Source organism: Herpailurus yagouaroundi, unplaced genomic scaffold (assembly GCF_014898765.1).
Source record: "Herpailurus yagouaroundi ecotype Mexico unplaced genomic scaffold, PumYag 190, whole genome shotgun sequence".
In the NCBI taxonomy this organism is placed as follows: Eukaryota; Metazoa; Chordata; class Mammalia; order Carnivora; family Felidae; genus Herpailurus; species Herpailurus yagouaroundi.
The window spans coordinates 19,377,091-19,397,349 of NW_024412421.1; the positions used below are offsets into that span (position 1 = coordinate 19,377,091).

At 58.0% G+C, this 20,259-nt stretch overlaps 5 protein-coding genes across 19 annotated transcripts in view; 3 read left to right on the plus strand and 2 right to left on the minus strand.

Annotated features, from left to right (window-relative positions):
• Positions 1-20,259, plus strand: part of CARMIL2 (capping protein regulator and myosin 1 linker 2) — a 31,579-nt gene that overhangs the window by 3,636 nt on the left and 7,684 nt on the right. For 2 of the 10 annotated variants that reach the window (XM_040498375.1, XM_040498380.1), the window contains 22 exons: positions 138-219; positions 312-408; positions 500-557; positions 666-838; positions 1,033-1,195; positions 1,276-1,377; positions 2,770-2,898; positions 2,989-3,102; positions 3,252-3,412; positions 3,498-3,585; positions 3,770-3,940; positions 4,020-4,086; positions 4,558-4,787; positions 5,651-5,751; positions 5,834-6,194; positions 6,276-6,398; positions 7,188-7,224; positions 7,356-7,457; positions 7,547-7,768; positions 7,891-7,971; positions 8,326-8,403; positions 8,492-8,657. In XM_040498375.1, coding sequence (XP_040354309.1) covers positions 138-219; positions 312-408; positions 500-557; positions 666-838; positions 1,033-1,195; positions 1,276-1,377; positions 2,770-2,898; positions 2,989-3,102; positions 3,252-3,412; positions 3,498-3,585; positions 3,770-3,940; positions 4,020-4,086; positions 4,558-4,787; positions 5,651-5,751; positions 5,834-6,194; positions 6,276-6,398; positions 7,188-7,224; positions 7,356-7,457; positions 7,547-7,768; positions 7,891-7,971; positions 8,326-8,403; positions 8,492-8,604 — 2,853 coding nt within the window. In that variant the 3' untranslated portion in view covers positions 8,605-8,657. Of the gene's footprint in view, positions 1-137; positions 220-311; positions 409-499; positions 558-665; positions 839-1,032; positions 1,196-1,275; positions 1,378-2,769; positions 2,899-2,988; positions 3,103-3,251; positions 3,413-3,497; positions 3,586-3,769; positions 3,941-4,019; positions 4,087-4,557; positions 4,788-5,650; positions 5,752-5,833; positions 6,195-6,275; positions 6,399-7,110; positions 7,114-7,187; positions 7,225-7,355; positions 7,458-7,546; positions 7,769-7,890; positions 7,972-8,325; positions 8,404-8,491; positions 8,658-17,179; positions 17,193-20,259 lie in introns of those variants that run through there. The other 8 variants (XM_040498379.1, XM_040498378.1, XM_040498376.1 and 5 more) reach the window with 8 other exon arrangements.
• ACD (ACD shelterin complex subunit and telomerase recruitment factor) lies at positions 8,613-11,742 on the minus strand. 4 transcript variants are annotated; one of them, XM_040498385.1, is made up of 13 exons: positions 11,496-11,742; positions 11,178-11,289; positions 10,965-11,101; positions 10,740-10,833; positions 10,580-10,656; positions 10,402-10,446; positions 10,260-10,294; positions 9,957-10,108; positions 9,786-9,882; positions 9,623-9,703; positions 9,116-9,489; positions 8,891-8,982; positions 8,613-8,810 (listed from the first exon to the last, which is right to left on the minus strand). In XM_040498385.1, exons 1-13 carry the CDS (start codon positions 11,531-11,533, stop codon positions 8,732-8,734), a joined length of 1,413 nt encoding a protein of 470 aa, XP_040354319.1. In that variant the 5' UTR covers positions 11,534-11,742; the 3' UTR covers positions 8,613-8,731. The 4 variants fall into 4 exon arrangements, with proteins under 4 accessions (XP_040354319.1, XP_040354318.1, XP_040354320.1 ...); XM_040498384.1 differs by having other exon boundaries at positions 8,891-9,012; XM_040498386.1 differs by having other exon boundaries at positions 8,891-9,012; positions 11,178-11,742.
• Positions 11,924-13,846, plus strand: PARD6A (par-6 family cell polarity regulator alpha). Of its 3 annotated transcripts, none has more exons than XM_040498395.1 (3): positions 11,924-12,112; positions 12,500-12,722; positions 12,966-13,846. In XM_040498395.1, exons 1-3 carry the CDS (start codon positions 12,062-12,064, stop codon positions 13,715-13,717), a joined length of 1,026 nt encoding a protein of 341 aa, XP_040354329.1. In that variant the 5' UTR covers positions 11,924-12,061; the 3' UTR covers positions 13,718-13,846. The 3 variants fall into 3 exon arrangements, with proteins under 3 accessions (XP_040354329.1, XP_040354327.1, XP_040354328.1); XM_040498393.1 differs by having other exon boundaries at positions 11,927-12,124; XM_040498394.1 differs by having other exon boundaries at positions 11,930-12,124; positions 12,969-13,846.
• Positions 14,029-17,592, minus strand: ENKD1 (enkurin domain containing 1). Its single transcript, XM_040498392.1, has 8 exons — positions 17,487-17,592; positions 17,153-17,252; positions 16,862-17,056; positions 16,135-16,307; positions 15,003-15,128; positions 14,737-14,900; positions 14,500-14,636; positions 14,029-14,402 (listed from the first exon to the last, which is right to left on the minus strand). Exons 2-8 carry the CDS (start codon positions 17,235-17,237, stop codon positions 14,242-14,244), a joined length of 1,041 nt encoding a protein of 346 aa, XP_040354326.1. The 5' UTR covers positions 17,238-17,252; positions 17,487-17,592; the 3' UTR covers positions 14,029-14,241.
• On the plus strand, positions 17,648-19,516 carry CUNH16orf86 (chromosome unknown C16orf86 homolog). Its single transcript, XM_040498396.1, has 5 exons — positions 17,648-17,754; positions 18,042-18,274; positions 18,638-18,855; positions 18,959-19,135; positions 19,360-19,516. The coding sequence occupies exons 2-5, from the start codon at positions 18,051-18,053 to the stop codon at positions 19,485-19,487; spliced, it is 747 nt and encodes a 248-aa protein (XP_040354330.1). The 5' UTR covers positions 17,648-17,754; positions 18,042-18,050; the 3' UTR covers positions 19,488-19,516.

Sequence of the window (20,259 nt, forward strand, 5' to 3'; positions counted from 1 at the left end):
GCGCCCGGCCCGAGACGTGATCAGGCAGTGGGCGCACGCGGAGTGGGGCCGCGAGGCGGTGAGCGCCGGCCATTGGGCGCCTGAGCCTCTGCACCTGTGGCCTGTCGGTCTGAGCTTGTTTCACCTTCCACCTTCAGCTGCGTTCAGCGGGCGCTCAGGTGATACAGGACTTAGTGTGCGACGCCGGCGCAGTGAGCTCCCTGGATCTGGCGGATAATGGTGAGGCTGCCCGGAAACCCACCCTCCCACTGCCCAACCAGTTCCCACCTCATCCCCAGCCTCGCCGTATGCGTGATCCGAGCCACCCCTAGGCTTCGGCTCAGACATGGTGACTCTGGTGCTGGCCATCGGGAGGAGTCGGTCCCTGCGACATGTGGCACTTGGAAGGAACTTCAACGTCCGGTGCAAGTGAGTCCCCATCCCACTCACTCCCGGGCCTCCCAGACAGCACCCCACCACCCCACCCAGGTCCTTCCAAACCGCGGCCCCTGCCCCACAGGGAGACCCTGGACGACGTCCTGCACCGGATTGTCCAGCTCATGCAGGATGATGACTGTGTGAGTTCTTGGGACAATGTGGGATCCTCAGGCAATGGACCCCTGTGACTCCTGCTCCCTCAGACTCTGTAACTTGCCCTCCTTGCCGACCGCTTTTCTTAACTGCAGCCCCTACAGTCTCTGTCGGTGGCTGAGTCGCGGCTGAAGCTGGCCTCCAGCGTCCTGCTCCGGGCCCTGGGCACGAATCCTAACCTGACGGCGCTGGATATCAGCGGCAACGCCATGGGGGATACCGGCGCCAAGATGCTGGCCAAGGCACTTCGGGTCAACACTAGGCTCCGGTGGGCGGGGTCGGAGGGGGGAGGAGTGCGTGGTGCGGGGTGGGGTGGGGGGGCTTACTGGGCTAAGGGGCGGGGCTGAATGTGGAGGAACAAATGCTGCGGCCTCCGCCTGTGTGCGAGGCGAATGGACGAGGCCAGCGGGTTGGGTGCAGCTTGTGGAGCTCCGCCCTTGACTGAAGCCCGGCCTGGCCCAGGTCTGTCGTCTGGGACCGGAACCACACGTCTGCTCTGGGCCTGCTGGACGTAGCGCAGGCCCTGGAGCAGAACCGCAGTCTAAAGGCCATGCCTCTGCCACTGAACGACGTGGCCCAGGCACATCGCAGCCGCCCGGAAATGACCACACGTGCAGTGCATCAGGTGTGGGTCCCTCTCCTCCCTTGCCCTGCTCTGCTTGGTAGCCCCGCTTCCTACCACTTCTCAATATCCCTTGTCCCCAGATCCAAGCCTGTCTTTTGAGGAATAACCGTGCGGACCATGCCTCTTCTGACCGCACTTCCTGTCCGCAGCCACCGGGTCTGGTCTCCGACCCTTCAGAGCAGGTTAGTGTCCCCTCCCTCAACCTTGAGTAGGCACAGGAGATAGGGGATGGGATGAGCTTTGGCCCTTGAGATCCTCTGTGAGTTTGAGGGTCTGACTTTCTTGGGGCTAGGGTGCCTGAATTATGCTGTCCCGGACAAGTCCCTCTTTTTGGTAGCTCCCCCAAATAATACCCCTGGATGCCTTTTAAAAGCATTTAAATAGGGTCTCCTGTTCAAGATGGGAGCTATTTTGAAATCCTCCCTTAATCCTACCAGCCCCCTACCCCCCACCCCAGGTGATTATAGCCTCATGTATGACTTTCTGCTCACAGGGCTCTTCTGCCCTCTCTACCCACCTCTGCTGGGGCCAAACTCAGCGGCACTTTTTCTGGTTTCATCTCCCTCTGCTACCTTGGCTTTGTGAGATCCCTCCACCCATCTGTTCTCAAATCCCAGGCTTTAGAGCTCAGGCATCTCAACCCAGACATCCTTCAGGGGCTTCACATTCTACAGATTTTCAAGTGATCTCATCACCTTGCACAAACTCTTCTCTCTATCCTGGAACCCAATCTCAATGGTGCCCACACTCACCAAGTGTTGTGGACAGAGGTTTGGACCAGGTCTCTCCAGGCCACATTAGAGCCCCCACAGACCTCCTTAGTCCTCCCTCTGCTAACTCTCACACACACTGATCCTTACCCCCACCCCAACTATCTCTTGCTCCCCCTGATCTTTCATCTATGGCTCCTCACAACCATTTCTTTTTTTTAATGTTTATTTTTGAGAGAGAGAGAACAGGGGAGGTGCAGAGAGAGAGAGAGAGAGAGAGAGAGAGAGAGAGAGAGAGAGGAAGAGAGAAAGAATCCCAAGAGAAAGAATCTGATGATGCAGAGCCTGACTAGGGTTGTGATCCCACAAACCATGAGATCATGACCTGAACCAAAATCAAGAGTTGGATGCTTAACCGACTGAGCCACACAGGCACCCCACCTCACTCCCATTTCTGCTCACCACTAAGTCTGTCTTCTATGTGGATGATAAGCAGATCAAGCTTCTGGAATACAGACACGACTAACAGCTCCTTTTTTTTCCTATTCAGGACAATTAGGGAGTATATATAAAGTCTCTAAAATGAACCAAAGGAGACACTGCTTGCCCTCCTTGAACAGATAGGTTTCCTAAGTGACTGGCCTGATGGGATTGGCTTCAGGACCTTACCACCCTGTTGGAGACACTGGGAAGGAGGCAGAGTCTGGGGGGCTGGGAGGGGACTAAGATCGGACTGATTCTTGATGCATTGGGGGGCCCCCCCCCCCCCCCCCGGGGGCGGGGGGGGAAGGGGGGAGGGTGGGGGGGGGGGGGGGGGGAAAAAATGGGGCTTTTTTTTTTTTCCTTCCCCCCCCCCCCCCCCAGGAAGTGAACGAACTGTGTCAGTCAGTGCAGGAGCATGTGGAGCTACTAGGCTGTGGGGCTGGACCCCAGGGTGAAGCTGCTGTGCACCAGGCTGAGGATGCCATCCAAAATGCCAACTTCTCTCTCAGTGTGAGTACTCCCTTCCCCACCACTGCAAAAAGACCCTCCCCCACTTAATCAGGTGTCAACTTGCAACTCCTTCTCCTCCTTGGCCTCCAGATTCTCCCAATTCTGTATGAGGCTGGAAGCTCCCCAAGTCATCAGTGGCAGCTGCGGCAAAAGCTAGAGGGCCTCCTGGGACAGGTGGGCGAGGTCTGCCGTAAAGATATTCAAGTAAGATGGTATCCTAGCCCCAACCCATCTCCACCTCCATAATAGGCTTGACCCCTATCCCATAGGTTTGACTCTGATATTCCTTGAATCACTGTTCTGTGAGGGTTGGAGCTTTAGGCCACACCCTCCATGTTCTGATCTTTACCCAGGATTTCACTCAGGCTACATTGGACACAACAAGGAGCCTCTGCCCACAGATGCTACAGGGACCCAGGTGGAGGGAGCAGCTAGAGGGGGTTCTGGTGGGCTCAAGGGGCCTCCCAGAACTGCTCCCAGAGCACCTGCTGCAAGATGCCTTCACTAGGCTCCGGTAAGCTGGATGGGACTGGGCTAAACTGGACTAGACAGGACTGGGCATAGATAGCACACTAATCTTGGCTCTCTCTTGCTCTCAGGGATATGCGGTTGTCAGTCACGGGGACCTTGGCAGAGAGCATTGTGGCTCAGGCCTTGGAGGGGCTGAATGCAGCCCGTGATCGGCTGGTGAGGGAGAATTGTGCACGCAGGCATGTGCATGCGTGCACAGGCACACATACACACACAGTGACCTGGCCACTGCCTTGCAGGGGTTCTTTAATGTCTTCTGGGGTCATATAGCCCAGGGTTATTTCAGGGTTTCCTTAGCACTGATGGGACTATGGCTGAGGCCCTACCTGCCCATCTTTAGGGTGCCTTATTGCAGGTGGAGAGTCTGGCTCATCAGGCAACAGTGACAATGCCTCCTGCCATACCAGCACTGGATGGAGGTGAGCCCAGCCCCCTTGGGCCTGGGGAATTGGAAGGTCTTTTCTTCTCTGAGGAGGTGAGGGAAAAGCAGAAGGATGAAGAGGAACAGAAGGTAGGTGGTCCCAGAAGTTTGGAAGGCAGGGAGGCAGCTCCCCTGGTTCCCAGGCTGAGTTTCTGCCCTCCCCACCCAGCATGACAGTCCTCCACAGAAATGGCCTGAGTCCAGCCAATGTTTTCACCTGGTCCTCTCCACTCACAGTAAGTCGGTCTGGGGGAAAGGGAGTTAACCAGGTTGAGCTGAAGGTCCTCCATTAGATCTGGGGACCTAGACACATGGTCACATTCATTTAGTCTTGTCCTAGGAACTACCTGACCCTTGACTGAGCCAGGCCAGGTTCCCCAGGCAGACTTGCAGGTTGGGGTCTACTGTGGTCAGCATGGAGCAGGACCTGAGCAGACCAGGATCTACTCTCCATTCGTCTCCCCCGCCCCTTTCCCTACCCCCAGGATGCGCATGCTTGGCGGCAGCGCAGAGCCGCGCCGCTCGGGGCCGCGCTCAGCACCACGGACAGCGGCGACGGGGGGAGGGGCGGGCGTGGGGGGGTGGGGGTGGCGTAGTCGGGCCCCTCCCCGCGCCCTGGGCGGGTCCCCCGCCGCCCCAGCACCGCTGCTGCCGCCACCACCTCCCCAGGCTTGCTCCTCGGTACTCTTCTGGTGCTCTCCCTTTAGGTGCTGCTGAGGAACCGGAGCCCGAGCTGGCGGCTCCGGGGGAAGATGCAGAGCCGCAGGCGGGGCCTTCTGCCCGTGGCTCTCCGAGCCCTGCCACCCCGGGTCCCCAGGCCGGCCCACTGCCTTGCATGGACCTGCCACCCTCTGGGGAGCCCCTACGCCATCCGACCCGGGCCCGGCCGCGGCCGCGGCGCCAGTACCACCACCGTCCGCCACCGGGGGGCCCCCAGGTGAGTGCCCTTCCCCCATTCCAGAGCTCGTGGAACTAGGGGGTCACGGGTGCCTCATTTGTTTCTCAGGAGAGAAGCAGCTAGGGAGGTGGGTTGTCGGGACTCAAGAGTACCTGGTCGTGCTGCCTAATCTTGGCTTATTCCTGGCCACCCCTTCCCCAGGCCATTCCCATGCAGGGTCATGAGCTTGTGGATTTAATTTGGGGTACATCTCAGTTTAGAACTGCATCTTAGGTTGGCCCTTTGCATGAATGGATGTGCGAGAGAGGGTGTCCATCTTATCTTCCCTCTCCCAGGGTTACTGAAAGATCCTGGGCCCCCTGGCTGCGGGGACAATCCTGCATCTACTGCACGTCCAGTAGTTGTTTATGTGGGGAGATGTTCTGTGTGGGCTGGGTACTGGTGGGGACAGTGGACACAGGGCAGAAGGCAGGCAGGAGTTGGTTTGAGGCCCCCCAGAGGGTCTGACGCAGCAGCAGGAGCCGCTGAGCTGCCAGCAGGCCGGGTGGGGTGGGGGTGGAAGGTACTGCAGGGAACTGTTTGGAGCAGAGAGGGTAGCAAATGGGAACGTGTGACCCAGGAGCCTGTAGGTTTTAGCCTGCTGGTGACAGGATGGTTCCGGGTGTCGATACTCCATGGGACAAGAACAGGTGTGGGCTGAGTGTGTGTGTCCAGGGCCAGCTTCTGATTAGGGGATATGTGAAACCATCTCTGCCCACCAGTTGGACAGCAGGAATGTTTGTCAGTAGCCCCCTAAGGTCACTGCAGCTCTCAGGTACAGAAGTTGCCCAGGCTAGGCTGCTTATCAAGGGGTGGAGAGAATATATGGTTGTGCTCAGTCCTTACCCTATGGTGTCCCCCAGGTGCTCCCAGCCCTGCCGCAGGAAGGGAATGGACTCAGTGCCCGCGTGGACGAAGGCGTGGAGGAATTCTTCTCCAAAAGGCTGATCCAGCAGGATAGCCTGTGAGTGAAGGGCAGTTGTATGGGGTGGGAGAAGGTGGGATGGTCTGTCTGCTTTGCCACTCACTGCCAGCTGTTCCCACAGCTGGGTTCCTGAAGAGGACTCAGCCAATGAAGGGGGTACCACCCCTGTCCCCCGTACACTGAGAAAGAAGCTGGGTACCCTGTTTGCCTTTAAGAAGCCTCGTTCAACCCGGGGGTCACGGCCTGATCTAGAGACCAGCCCTGGGGCAGCTCCCCGTACTCGAAAGACCACACTGGGAGACCTGTTGCGGCCACCATCCCGCCCCGGTCGTGGGGAGGAGCCTGGTGGAGCTGAGGGGGGCACCAGCAGCCCAGACCTGGCCCATAGGAGCCGGCCTCGTTATACCCGGGAAAGCAAGGCCTATTCAATGATACTACTACCTGCTGAGGAGGAGGAAACACTGGGTACCAGACCTGACAAGGTAGGCCTGGTGACAAGGGGTGAGGGCTCTGCTAGGACTGAGGCAATGGGCTCTCTCCTACTTGGGCTTCTGTGTTCTCAGCGGCGGCCCCTGGAGCGGGGAGACACAGAGCTGGCCCCATCCTTTGAACAGCGGGTACAAGTGATGCTGCAGAGGATTGGTGTGAGCAGAAGCAGCGGAAGTGCTGAAGGCAAGAGGAAGCAAGTAAGTTGGGAGGGACACAAGTGCAAAGTGAGGGGGCAGGCGACATGTGGCTTGTGGCAATCTGTGGGTGACATATGTGACCAGAAGGAGGCTCATGACACACAGACGGCTCTGTCAGTTCCACCCCCTCCCCCTCAGAACAGTCATCAGAGTCCACCTTTTTTCCTTCTTGGCTTCTGCCCTGGCCATTGGACTGGGGTGGTCCTTTTTCTGTAGATCTAACAGAACTCTGACCTTGTCATCTGCATTTGAAACAGCAAGTCTTCCAGGTACTTCCTCTCAAGACACTGCCCTGCCTCCTAATCCTGCCCCAAGGCCTTAGCCCTTGTCACTTCTTTCATCTCATCACCCTGCCACATGTTCCTGTGTCAGGAACTCCTCCCTGGCTACTTCTAGCCTCTCATCACCATTTGTGGGTTACATGAGCTTCCTCTTCATCCATCCCTGCATCTCCTGGTGGGCATTTAGTAGTGGTTACAAGAACAAGACTAGAGTGAAGACAGGACAGGACTGAGCTCGATTTCCCTGTTTCTTTTTTTTTTTTTTTAACTTTTTTTTTTTCAACGTTTTTATTTATTTTTGGGACAGAGAGAGACAGAGCATGAACGGGGGAGGGGCAGAGAGAGAGGGAGACACAGAATCGGAAACAGGCTCCAGGCTCTGAGCCATCAGCCCAGAGCCCGACGCGGGGCTCGAACTCATGGACCGCGAGATCGTGACCTGGCTGAAGTCGGATGCTTAACCGACTGCGCCACCCAGGCGCCCCATCGATTTCCCTGTTTCTTACAGAGCAAGGATGGAGAGATCAAGAAGGCTGGCTCGGATGGTAAGTGGGATCCTGTGCTATGGCAGTACATTTTTGGTGAAGGAGCTGTCCTTAGATATAGTCCCCAAGGTACTTGCTGTTCTGGGGGAAGAGGGGAAGAGGCCAGGTTTTTCTTCCCCTCACTCCCAAAGGCTGGTGCCTGAACCCCCAGCCCCTTGCAGGTGACATTATGGACAGTTCCACAGAGGCCCCTCCCATCTCAATCAAGTCCCGCACCCACTCCGTGTCGGCTGGTGAGTAAGGGCCACTGTGTGTGTTGGGGGACACGCAAAGATAGGAGGGGGTCAGACGACTGGTTAGGCTCACACCCTTCTCCCTGTAGACCCCTCATGCAGACCTGGTCCAGGGAGCCAAGGTCCGGAGTCCACCACCTGGAAGACACTAGGACAGCAGCTGAATGCAGAGCTCAGGGGCCGTGGTTGGGGCCAACAGGATGGTCCAGGCCCCCCCTCCCCTTGTCCCAGCCCCAGTCCACGAAGAACCAGCCCCTCCCCTGACAGCCTGGTCCTCCCAGAGGACCCTTGCTTGGGCCCTAGGAACGAAGGTAAGCAGGCACCTAGCCCCCACCCCAATACTGGGCTGGGGACCCTGACGGTGGAGGGGGAAGCAAGGGCTGGAGTGGGGAAAGCTGTTGAGACCATACCCTGATACCCTGGCCTCCCCCAGATGGCCAGCTGAGGCCGAGGCCTCTCTCGGCAGGGCGACGAGCAGTGTCTGTGCATGAGGACCAGCTCCAGACCCCTGCTGGTGAGGGGGAACACCTCCCTGTGTGCTTGAGTGCAGGAGGAGATGGGGAGGGTAGATTCCATGGCTCCCTTTGTGGTTTTGGTCCTTGCAGGGGGCCACCAATGGTGTAAGGGGTTGAGAAGTTAGGGAGCCAGAAGGCCAGGAGCACGGGTCTGACAAGCCCTTCCCACTAGTCCTGGCTCCACCTCCAGGAGAACAGCTTTTGCCAGGGGTGGGAGGATGCAGGGGAAGGAGGTGGCTCTGAAGCCAACAGTGTGTGTTCACACACGCACTGGAGGTGGGAGAGAACGCTTGGGGACAGGCAGTAAGCCCCTAGCAACCTCCTCCCCTACCAAGTGTTTCTCTGTCTTTCAGAACGGCCCCTGCGGCTGCAGCGCTCCCCTGTTCTCAAGCGGAGGCCAAAGCCTGAGGCACCCTCATCTCCAGGCCTAGGTGAGAGGAAGCTAGGGCCAGTTGGGAGGGTGGCAGGACTGCTCAGTCCAGTCCTGACCCCTCCTCTCCCTTCCTCCTTCCCTTGCAGGATCTGGCCTTGGAGCCCAACCTCTGCCCCCACAGCCCACAGAGCCCTCTAGTCCTGAGCAGAAGCCACCCTCCCCAGCCACAGACCAAAGAGGCGGCGGCCCCAACCCCTGACCCTCTCCTTTTCCTGCCGCATGAGATTATTTTATTAAAAAACTCAAAGCAGAGTGGGGAGTACTTTTGGTTTATCCCCAGCCATGGACCTGTGTGCACACATCTTCCCACATGTTCACATGACCCCTCACACCTGGGTGAGCTGAGACTCCAGCTGTGGCTCCATCAGAAGGTGCAAGGCCCAGGCCACAAGCTGGGGAGGAAGCCTGGGAAAAGAACCATGGCTGTAGGTCAATGGAGACTGGGCCTGGTGACCCAAAGAATAGGGGCAGCCCCAGGCACTCACCTGACAGCTTGCACCTGGGCACAGAGGGAGGTGCAGGGTGGCTCATACTCATATTGGAAGGCAGAACCATCACGATGCTTCTTTGGAGGGTCCTGAAGGTGGTGTGGTATCTGGAGAGGGACCTACAAGGACCCCTAACCCCATCTGATGCTACTCCCCACCCCCACTCCCAGCTCCACCCAAGACCCATCCCATTCTATCCAGTTGTAGAGAGGCTATACTCACCCCAACAGGGCTGGACTCCAGGGCTCCTGTGGTCGTTTTTGTCCTTGGAGAGTGTTGCCGGTTCTTGGGGGGCAATCCTAGCTCCTTGAACTCTAAGCTAGGTTTCTGCGCCCTGGTCACAATGGCCTGACGTGGACTGGGTACATGACCAAGGGGTGAGAGACTTGGGGTGCAGCTCAGGAGTGGGGATCTGGGTCCACGGCTAGGGTGTATGGAACTGGGGGGCAGGGGGCCAGGGGCTGAACAGATGGCTGGCACAGGCCGGGAGCTGCCCTTCTGCACTGGGTCTGAAGCCGCCAAGGACAGGGCAGGCAGAAGGCTGATGCTGGCACCGCTTTCCTCAGAGGACATGTGGCCGGGTAAAGCAGGGGTTCCTGGAGAGGAGGGCACCGACTGTGGGCACAGCCCTCTCAGTGGCTCATTAGCTTAGGCAGGCAGACAGGGATTGTGTTCATCCCCCCACATGGCTGATAGCAGTGAATGCCTGTGGCCTGCGCACCACCTTACCTGAGGACGTAGGTGAGGAAGGAGAGATCAGGGTCAGTGATAGGTCTTCCAGAGCTGGGTCTGGTGGGGGCAGCTCAGGGTCTGAGGGTCAGGGGGAGCTTATTAGCACCGTGGGCACTAGGTCCCCAGGTACTCCCATCTTGACCTCTCTAGTCCTCCTTACCCTGTGTCCTCTGACCTGGACCCAGAGAGCTCAGAACTCGCTGGTCATTCTCAGAGATGTGCAGCCATGAGCTGGGGACAGTGTACACAGCTTCTCCCTGTGGGGCATAAACTCTCAGCCTAGCCCTTGTTCAACTCCTCTGACATTTCCCAAGGGGAGCCCCAGACTGACCGTGGTCCTATGGTGGGAGGAGGCCCAGCGGGTAAGAGGGGGTGCTGTGTAAGGGCCTGCCAGCATCAGACAGCTCTCAGCCAGGTGCACTAATGCCCCCCGATGCTCCTGGTCCTCCTGCACCTCATCCAGAAGTTGGGACAGTGAAAGGCCTGAGGGCAGGGGACCAGAGGATGGGCCAAAACTTAAAAAAGAAGAAAGGCAGGGTGGGTAGGAAGAAAAGCTTACTAAAGAAGCAAGAGGTGATGGCTGGGGAGGTCACTCTACAGGGAGTTAGGGTCATTGGCCAACCCCTATAAATACCTGCACTGGGGGAGATGGACTCTGAAAGGTGCTCCCTATAGAAACAAAGAGGACAAGCCTGAGGAACAATCCTGAGGCCTGTCTGCACAAATTTGCCCTTGACAGAGCCACACTTGGCCCCAGAGCCCAACCCTCTACTCACTCCAAACAGTCATAGAGCTTTTTCTGCACATCCGGGTCTTGGTTGCTGGGGGGAAAAAAAAGGGAGGTAGTTGGCAATGTTGTTTCCAGCGGCCTAAGCCCTCCCACCCAAAAGACCTACACCAAAGTCAGCGAGGCCTGAGTAGAGAGAACAGCCGGTGGGGGGAGGCATCATTTACCAACTAATCACCCGTTCCCGGGGCTGCTCAGTGGGCAGCAGGCTGAAGCGGTTCACCTGGAGGTAGAACTCCGCGGGCTGAAGGATTGAATTACGGGACGGGTCTTAGGAGTTGTCACGAAGAGGCTCATTAACCCACCCAAACCAGCCTCACCACTCACCGCGCCGCCTTCGGCGACTTGGACGCGGACCCCACAATCCTGCAGCAGCAGCAGCCGGCCTTCTGCCCCTCGGAAGCCGAACTCCTTCTCCTCCCTGCGGCAAGCACGACCCTTACGGCCACGGCCCGCTGGAACACAGCCCGGCCCGCCTGCGGCCCTCCCACCTCCGCCTCGCGCACTCCCACTAGACTCCGATTTCCCCAGACCCTGCGGCTCCTCTCTCACCAATCCGAGGCGTCCAGGGTCTCCCACGTCACTAGGCATCGGACACTGTGGGTCCCATCAGACACAAGCAGTGTGGCCGCGACATCAGACGAGTCAGGGGCGCGGGACGGGCCCGGAGCCTCGGCCTCTCGTAGCACCTGACGGCGTCGACCGGCGTCAATCCCACCGCCCTCGGGCCCTGCCCTGGTCTCTGAGAAGGGTGGCGGGACTCACCTCTAGCAGCTGCCCCGCCTGCGGACTTGAGAGTGTATCTGACCCCAGGACCAGCTCTCGAATCCAGGGCCGCAGGACCAAGCTCCCCGAGCCTGCCATTCCCGGTATGCACCTAGTGGAGCACCACCAGCCTGGGTTTCCCGCGGACGCCGCGGCCCCGCCTCTCGTCGGAAGAGGAAACGCACCGCGGCTGGGCGGAACCTAAGGTCGAGGCCACGCCCAAATGCGTGTCCGCGCGTGCGCACGAGCCCGTGTTGTTCGGATATTTGCGGGCAGAGTCTTGCTGGGAAGATTGGATGCCAACCTGCTTGGTCTTACCAGGGTATCTCCGAGCAGGGGCCCGGCGTTTGGGCCATTCGTCAAGACTTCTGTGGCACCGGCCGGGATGGCTCGAATGGAGAGGGAGGGATCTAGGGCTTCACGCTGCCGCCAGGAGTGGTCAAGCGAGTTGGCCCAAAGCCACTTCACCTTGTGAACCGAAGAGTTGAGCAAATATTTATTATGGCTCAGTTTCTCATCTAAAACGTGCAGTCTTATAAGGCCAGTAGAAGTAACAGTACACAGACTACACTCAGTAAATGTCACTTCCCCCACCCCTTCCCTCTGATTGGCCACGCCCCGCCCCCAGGCTCCAGAGACTTGCGCACCGTAGCGTAATGACGTAAGAGCAAAAGAAGACGCCTCCATCCCCATCTCCGTTTCCTAGGAAACGTAGACTCCACGTTCACTCTCTGTCGCTGCCCCCTTGACGTCATGGTCAGGATGGGAGGGCGGGGCGAGTGCTACCGCCAGGGGCGGGGCAGCACGGGCCGGCCGGCCGGGTCTGTGCACCTGCGCCTCCGCGGGCCGCCTGGGGCACCGTCCCCAGCCCGCCCGGCCCCACCATGGCCAGGCCGCAGAGGACTCCGGCGCGCAGTCCAGACAACATCGTCGAGGTGAAGAGCAAAGTAAGGGCCCCTCTGGCCCCGGCTCCGGCCTCGGCCCTAGGCGCTTCCAATTCCCTTATTCTCCCTTTTCCTGGCTCCTTAGTCCCCACCACCTTTTTCTCGCCTCCATCATTCATGTCCCATTCTCTGGCTTTTCCTCTCGCTTTCCTCCATCTATCCTCCTTTCCACTGCCGGCCACTAGAGTCCTGTGGCCTTGGTACCTGGAGGGCGGGGAGAAGACCTTGGACAGCGTCCCTTGTACTGGAACTGAGGTCTGGGCGCAAGGCTGCAGCTGTTGCGACAGCCCTTTCCGACCTCTAACACCCTCGGACCTGTGGTGGGAAAGGGCACGGGCTCCGTGCTGACCTCTCCTCTCACCCACCCCCTGCCTCCAGTTTGATGCTGAGTTCCGACGCTTCGCGCTGCCCCGCGCTTCGGTGAGTGGCTTCCAAGAATTTTCGCGGTTGCTGCGTGCAGTGCACCAGATCCCGGGCCTGGACGTGCTGCTTGGCTATACAGATGCTCACGGCGACCTACTGCCCCTCACCAACGACGACAGCCTGCACCGGGCCCTAGCCAGCGGGCCCCCACCGCTGCGCCTGCTAGTACAGAAGCGGGGTGAGGAGGATGGGGTACAGTGGGCAGCCTCTGTGGGGTAGGACAGCAGGGCAGGTCTACAAGGGTTAGTCCATGCCCAGGGCGTCCAGGCTTCACCCTCTGCAGTCCCTGCCCTTGCCCTGACCTCCAAGTGGTAGGAAATAGCTACAGTGCCCTTTTCCCCAGGCCTGGGCCTGATGGAAAAGGGTTCAAGTGGGAGAGCAGAGTCTCTGATCTCAGCGCCCCCCTCCCCCTCTCCTGCAGCAGAAGCCGACTCCAGTGGCCTGGCCTTTGCCTCCAACTCTCTGCAACGGCGCAAGAAAGGGCTTCTACTTCGGCCAGTGGCACCCCTGCGCACCCGGCCACCCCTGCTAATTAGCCTGCCCCAAGATTTCCGCCAGGTTTCTTCAGTCATAGATGTGGACCTACTGCCTGAGACACACCGAAGGGTGCGGCTGCACAAGCATGGCTCTGACCGTCCCCTTGGTTTCTACATCCGAGATGGCATGAGTGTACGTGTAGCTCCCCAGGGCCTGGAACGGGTTCCAGGCATCTTCATCTCCCGCCTGGTACGAGGGGGCCTGGCTGAGAGTACAGGGCTGCTGGCAGTCAGTGATGAGATCCTCGAGGTCAATGGTATTGAGGTCGCTGGGAAGACCTTGGACCAAGTGACGGACATGATGGTCGCCAACAGCCACAACCTCATTGTCACTGTCAAGCCAGCCAATCAGCACAATAATGTGGTGCGTGGGGCTTCTGGTCGTCTGACAGGGCCTCCCTCTGCTGGGCCTGGGCCTGCTGAGGCCGAAAGTGACGATGACAGCAGTGATCTGGTCATTGAGAACCGCCAGCCTCCCTGTTCCAATGGGCTGTCTCAAGGGCCTCCATGCTGGGACCTGCGCCAGGGCCCCCTACTTCCCAGTGCCCGCAGCTCTCTGCCCTCCCTGGATCAAGAGCAGGCCAGCGCTGGCTGGGGAAGTAGCATGAGAGGAGATGGTAGTGGCTTTAGCCTCTGACAGGCAAGGATGCAGCCCCTTGCCACTCCAGGCTGCTGAGACATGGCAGGGACTTCCTCAGTGGGGGTTTTTAGCTTGCTCGCAGGGGCCTCTTCGTCTGGGGAACATTAAAAGTTTTCTACAAATGCAGTCATGGTCTTTCTGTGTCCCAGCCCTAACATCCTCCATGGTCTAACAATTTTGCCTCCTGCCCTGGACCTGAGGCAGGAGTGATAAGGACAACAGAGAGACCTCCCTGCAGTTGAGCAGCAGGAGGGACATCAGGCTTTGCATTTCTAGGGTAAGAAGAGCTCTTATGGAAACAAACCCCATTGTGTACAAAAGGTTTAATTTTGACAAAGGGATTAAGAGGCTGGGCTGGCCCTTCTACAGCCACCGGTGGCTGGGAAGAGTGCTCTGGAGATACTGCCCACACCACTGCTCCTGTCTTTGGACCCCCATTCTCTGATGGGGCTTGATCCTGCCCTCTGCAACTGTGTGGCAATCTTCACTGAGGACCCCCATAAGCGACCCCACAAAAGGGCTCAGACATCCATCTTCACAAAGACCTTGGGGCGGGAAAAGATCTTGATGGCCTCCTCTACCTGCACCAGCTTCTGGTCCAGCTCAGCATGGTGGCCCTGGGCCCTCAGTGAGTCTGCCCCAGCAGGCAGCAGCACCAGCTCACGTAGCAACTGGCTCTGGCCTATGAGGGATCCAGGAAGAGTGAGTGTTGGGCAAGGGTGTGTGGTCCCCAGTGGGTTCCTCATCTACACCCCCCTACCTCTTGCCTATGGACTCACTCTGGAGCAGATTGCTCAGTGTCTCCAGCCGCTGGTTCTCAGGCATGCAAGTGTGACCAGGGGGCATGGCAGGGTCCGGCTGGCTATGCTGGCGGGCCTCAGCCTCCCGCCGCCACAGATCCCTGCGTTGCAACAAGCTGTGGATGCACAGGCTCAGAGTTGATGGTCCCAGGGCGTAGGTTTTCTCCCACCCTCCACAGGAACCCCTCACCCTGGGTGTTGGGCAGTGGGACCTACTAATGGGGTACGTGGCCCTTCTGCGTGGTGTTGTAGTGCTCTTGGGCTTGCCGTTGCTGCTCCAGCACTTGTGCCAGGACCTGCAGGGAGCGGGAATGCCGCCGGGGGGCCCTCTTGGCAGTGCGGGCATTGTGGCTAATGAAGTCCACATCCAGGCCTGGCCCCTGCAGGACATGGCAAGCATGATGGGGCAGACAGTACTGTGTTGTGCTCCTGAACCCCTCAAGATTCCTGCCCCACCTCCCGACCCCCACACATCCTCTCACCTTAGCATTGGGGCCTGGTGGGTTTAGCTGAGGACTGGGGGCACGGGGTGGTGGGATCCCAGGGCCACAGCGGGAGTGTGCCCGAAGGAAGTGGGTGGGCTCTGTTCCAGAGGCTGGGCTGGGCTCCTGGAGGGTAGGGCATAGCAGAGGAATCAGCCAGGCTGAGGTCAGAGTCTTAAGCTGGCCGTACAGCTGAGCTTCTGTTCCTTCTGCCTGTGAGGATATTTCTCTGTATCTAGCCCTATGGGCCTCCTCCCTCTTGAAGAAGCACTTCTATCCATGAGCATTTAAATATGTGTGTCTCTCACATCTTTAAGAAAACAACAAACCATTCCTCTTTCTACCTCAGTCCTGGCTTTTGACTACCATTCTCTTTTTCTCTTTCCCTGCCAAGCCTCCTGGCTCTGTCCCCACCAAGGTCACTCACAGCTGGCTTCCAAGCCATTAAATCCAGGGTCACTTCCCTGGTATCATTGTCCTCAGCCCAATGCTCAATAACTCCTGGGTCTCACTCCTCAGATCCAGACCTGATTCTCCATCTGCTTCCTGGACACACTCCTACCCCCTGGGAATCCCACAAATGCTTCAGCTTCAACAAATTCACATATGAACTTATTGTCTCTTTTCTCAATTCTGCTCCTCCTTCTGAGAACCCTGGACAGAGAAATGGTACTACTATCTACCCAAGACAATCCCACCACCATACCCCTTCACTTGCCCTTCTCACTGCCCTTAGAAATAAAGGTTGAAAAAAAAATTTTTTTTTTAAATGATGTGGGTCCAGCTGACTTCTTAGCCTAACCTCATGCTCTTCTCCCTTCACACTGATCTGAACATAACATCCCACTGCGCATACTCCCTCTGGTCTTAGGACTTCTATCTGTGAGGTTCCATCTCACTAGAATGGTTCTCTTCAATTCTCCCCTTGCCTAATACCTATTTGTCCCTGAGGATGACCCAAGCCATCACCACTCCTGAGGAAGCCCCCAGCCCGACTCTGCAGCAGGCCAGCTATCTCTTAGCCCCTGTTTCCCTAGTCCCCTGTGATTTTCATCTCCATAACTCAGATCAGAGTATAACTGCTTGTTGGTCAACAAGATGAACAATGCTTCTGGCTCTCCAAGGCAGGTACCTGCAGCTGGGCCTTGACCCGGGACTCCACCTTGTCATATTTGGGTGAACGCCACAGAGCCTTCAGGGGCCTGGGCTGGCCCTGCTCCCGGCTGCACTCCTGCTCACGGAAGCGCTTCTGGATCTCTCTGATCCGCTTCAGGTTCTCCTTCTCATAGTCTTTAGGGTCCTTCCCTGGGAAAAAGATGTTGCCAGACTCTGCCCTACATACAGCCCATGAGATCCAACTCCCATCAGTTCACACAAAGGCCCACACCTTGCCTCCTACAGAAAGATCTCCATGACCTCTCCATCCAAAACAGTATACACATACTCTGCCTCATCACTTTGTTCCCTTCCTGACATAGTCATTACCTTCTTCTGTCCCTGATTATTTTCTACATTTTTATTGTGAAGTAGACCATTAATCATTTTGTCTATCATAGCCATCTCTTTACTTGTTTACTGTTTTTCTAGCACCTATAAAGAGGGCACACAGTAGGCACTCAACAGACCACGTTTTGCTGATGCATGAATTCATTAAGCTGAGCTTGGGTTTCCCAGGGACTACTGCATTCAGTCCTCTTCTTTGAGGAAGTAGCGCATTTCCCCCTCCTTTCATAGTTGGGGAAACTGACACTCAGAGAGGCAAACCCTGAGCCCAGAATCTAGCAAGGAGAAGCAACGCTTTTGATCTCAGCGTTTGACCTCATCGTACTAGCTCCATTGCCCCTTGTATCCGAACTTACTCTTGGAAGAGGCCTCTGGGCTTAGGGAGATGCCCCCAAATTGCAGCAGCACTCCTCCGACGCCATGCCTGCCACGGTCCAGGATCTGTCTGGCTCCAGGACCTATGCGGGGACCGCGCGGAGGGGTGGCGTCCAAGTCGAGGTCCGAAGTGACCAGGTCCAGCTTCAGCGCGTTTCCCTCAAGGCGTCCTTGGGCTGAGAAGCCAGATGGGGCCGAGCGCGGGGCTCAGTGGTGGATCAGAGCCAGACCCTCACTCGGGCCTCACCCAGCCGTGCCACCCCCTAACTCACCCGAGGCCGGCCGCCGGTAGTAGTCAGGGAAGAGCGTAGGGTCTGGGGGGATTGGCCCCGAGATACGGGACGGGCCCTCGCACATGCCGCCTTCGTCACCCTGCAACGGTGTACCGAGGCCTGCTGGGCTGCACATTTCCGGCCCCTGGCCCCTTTTCCAGCCCCGTGCCTCCTCCCGGATTCTGGACCCAGACCCTGACCCCAACGGTGCCCCTCCATTCCCTGCCTCTGCCCCGCCGTCTCACCCCGCAAAGCACTCGCCGCCTCCGCTCCTAACCCACTTCCCTGATTCGTTCGCGACCCCTTCCCCGCAACACTCTGACAAGGGGCTCACCAGAGCAGTTTTGCCGCCGACTGCTGCGACCCGACGGGCTTGCTGTTGCCGGGCAACAATAATTTCCGTCCCTGAGGTCAGGGGCCAAGGCCCCCTGGCGCAAAGCCTTCTGGGGCTTGTAGTTCCAGCTTTGGGGAGTGAGGCACAGAGCCACGGTCAGGCACCCTTTCCACCCGCCTGCCCTCGCCGCCCGGCCGGTCTCTGGGGTCAGCGCCAGGTCCACAGGTCCGGCCCCTCGCTCCGCTCCCCGAAAGCAACCGTCGAGGAGGTACTGACCCTGCGCAGCCGTAGCTTCAGCAGGGGTCGAGAGGCGGCCAGGGTCCCAGGAGAGGACGGCCGCGGGGCAGGCACAGCTCGTAGAGTCGCCTGGCGGCCACGCTTAGACCTCCGAGGTGACCGTCAGGCTGTGGTCTCCAAGCGACTGTCCGCGGCGCTCTGGGAGGCCAAACTCTGTGCGAGGCCCCCTAAATGCCAGGACAAGCTCCTCCTCGGGTGTCTAATTACTGATCCCTGTGTCCTTTGCCTGGTGACCAGTTACCTATGTGTCACCCTTAGTGTCCAGTGATGGCAGACCAGTGCCTGGTACCACACTATGAGGCTTGCCAGACCCTGGGTGAAGACAAGTGCCCAACAGTCCAAGTCTCAGAGCCAGAGCTCCAGGAGGAACGACTCAAGCTGAAGGAAGAGAGGCTCAAGCCAGAGGTGGAGTCACTAGAGGAGAGAGGCCCTCCCAGGCCTATGGCCTCCATTGTGAGGCCCAGTCCTGGTCCGAAGAGGAAGCCAGTCAAGTGAGGGGGCTTTCAGAGGGAAGGAGCTATAGGGCTGGTGGGGAGGGTGGGCTCACACTCCAGCAGGATCCCTAAATCCTGCACTCTTACATAGTGCATCCTTATCTCCTGCCACCACCATCACTCCTCACTCCTTCTGTCCCTGAGGAACCCTGGCATAGGGAGCATCCAGAGGAGGGGTCTCAGGCCTTGTAGGGTACTAAGCTCACATGAGCTTTAGTTCCCTGTCCAGCCCAGAGCCTCGCTGACCAGGAAAGGGACAAGAATCTGGGCCGGGGGTGGTGAATAGGCAGGGTTATTCCCTATGGTCAGGGCACAGGAGCCAAAGCTGGAGGCTGGCTCCTTAGGCCTCCTGTCCTCCAGCCTCCCAGGGCCTAGCCACCAAGTCCATCCCAAAGCTGAAGCTGAGATGCCACAGGGGCTGCCACCGCAGAGGGAGGAGCCAGAGGGTAGCCAGACTGAGCCCTCACCATCTGCCAAACAGCACAAAAAAGCCAAGAAGCGCAAGAGTCTGGGAGCTCCAGTGCTCCCAGGTGTGGCCAGCACAGTGTCTGCACCTCCAGAGACCTTGGGGCTGGAGCGTGAGTGGCAGCCCCTGGGCCCTCCCTTTTTCTCCTGCCTGATGGACCCCTGTCATGGCACAGCTTGGTGCTCCAGCCCCTGCCTTGCCCTGGCTGTTTGCAGGAAAGGCCCAGCGCCTGCGGCCCCTGTACCAGTACATCAACTATTGTAATCCTGAGCTGAATCAGGCAGGGGAGGGGGACAGGGAGGCTAAGGTGGACGTGGAGCCTGAGTTGGAGTTGGCCCTGGTCCCCGAGGAGGCAGGTGTGGAGCAACTGCAGGCTTTGCTGCCCGTGACAGGTGAGCTGGGGTCAGGCCTCACTCTGCCCTGCCCCAATACATTCGTGTCCCCCACCCATGCACTGGCTCCCCTGGGAGAGGAGGTTGGAGAAGAGCCAGGGTGTTTGCCCAAGTTGGGGATCAGTGGCCGCCTCAAGGCTGAGGTGGAGAAGTCAACCCAGGTGGACATCGATAAGATGCTGAGTGTTTGTGCCGCCCCACTTGTACCTCCACTCTCTCCTCAGTACAAGTGACTTTCCCGCCTCCACTGGAGTCTCCCCTTCTCCCAAGCCCAAACCAGAGTAGCAGCCTAGGCCTCAGGAGGAAGGGAAAATTTGGCCCTTCTCCCTACTTGGGGCCTTGGACTTACTGAAAATAAACATTTTTCCTTTTCTCAGACTTCATGATTTCCCAAAATAGATGGCTGAAGAGAGGCTGGGAAGGTGGGGGCAGGGTGTGAAGCCTGATTGGTCACCTGGATCATCCAAGAACTTGACAAACATACAGGTTCTTGGGCACTATCCCAGACATAACTGAATCAGAATCTGCAGGGGTGGGGCCTAGTTCTGTGCATTTAAAGGCTCTTCACATGAACCTGAAGGTCAGATAGGGTAACAGTGGGGATGCAGAGAGAGGTGATAAGTGAGAAACGAGGCAGAAAAAGGAAAGGGACTGTCAGGTCACAGCAATCAGGTGCTTGGCTTTGCTCCCTGTCTTCCAGGGAAGGGGCCTGCATTTGGTCTGACCTCAGGGGATCAATACTTGGGATCTCCCACCGAGGTGTCAGAGTTCATTTGCCTGCCCCAAGAGTGGTGTCTTTGGAATGTTTTCCACATACTGGGGACTACAGCTGGACCAGACTTTGCTCCCAGAGTGGCCCTGCCAACAGAGGCCTCTGTGACTTTTTCCTAGCAGCCAGGGGATGGTGGCGGATGTGAATGTTCTCCTGGAGCCCTGCAGCCAAGCCACTGGATAACTGAAATTATCCAGTTTGGCCACTTTGGAAACCCTCATATCGTGCCACCTCCTCATCCTCCTGAACGTACCTCAGATACCTTAAACATAAAGAATTTAAAATTAAATGAGTAACTTCTCCCTCCAATCTGCTTTCCCTCCTGTGTCTCATCTACACAATTGTTCAAGCC

Coding starts and splice junctions, on each gene's coding strand:
- ACD (XM_040498384.1), bottom strand. CDS start 11,533: ATGGCCCAAACGCCGGGCCCCTGCTCGGAGATACCCTG. Junction 9,883..9,956: donor CCTCCCACCATAGGACCACG/GTCAGTCTGGGG, acceptor TATGCCCCACAG/GGAGAAGCTGTGTACACTGT. Junction 9,013..9,115: donor TGGAGTCCAGCCCTGTTGGG/GTGAGTATAGCC, acceptor GGGTCCTTGTAG/GTCCCTCTCCAGATACCACA.
- PARD6A (XM_040498393.1), top strand. CDS start 12,062: ATGGCCAGGCCGCAGAGGACTCCGGCGCGCAGTCCAGACAACATCGTC. Junction 12,125..12,499: donor TCGTCGAGGTGAAGAGCAAA/GTAAGGGCCCCT, acceptor CCCTGCCTCCAG/TTTGATGCTGAGTTCCGACG. Junction 12,723..12,965: donor CCTGCTAGTACAGAAGCGGG/GTGAGGAGGATG, acceptor CCTCTCCTGCAG/CAGAAGCCGACTCCAGTGGC.
- CUNH16orf86 (XM_040498396.1), top strand. CDS start 18,051: ATGGCAGACCAGTGCCTGGTACCACACTATGAGGCTTGCCAGACCCTG. Junction 18,856..18,958: donor AGAGACCTTGGGGCTGGAGC/GTGAGTGGCAGC, acceptor GGCTGTTTGCAG/GAAAGGCCCAGCGCCTGCGG. Junction 19,136..19,359: donor GGCTTTGCTGCCCGTGACAG/GTGAGCTGGGGT, acceptor CTCTCTCCTCAG/TACAAGTGACTTTCCCGCCT.
- ENKD1 (XM_040498392.1), bottom strand. CDS start 17,237: ATGTGCGAGGGCCCGTCCCGTATCTCGGGGCCAATCCCCCCAGACCCT. Junction 17,057..17,152: donor CTACCGGCGGCCGGCCTCGG/GTGAGTTAGGGG, acceptor CTGGCTTCTCAG/CCCAAGGACGCCTTGAGGGA. Junction 16,308..16,861: donor CCCAGAGGCCTCTTCCAAGA/GTAAGTTCGGAT, acceptor TCTTTTTCCCAG/GGAAGGACCCTAAAGACTAT.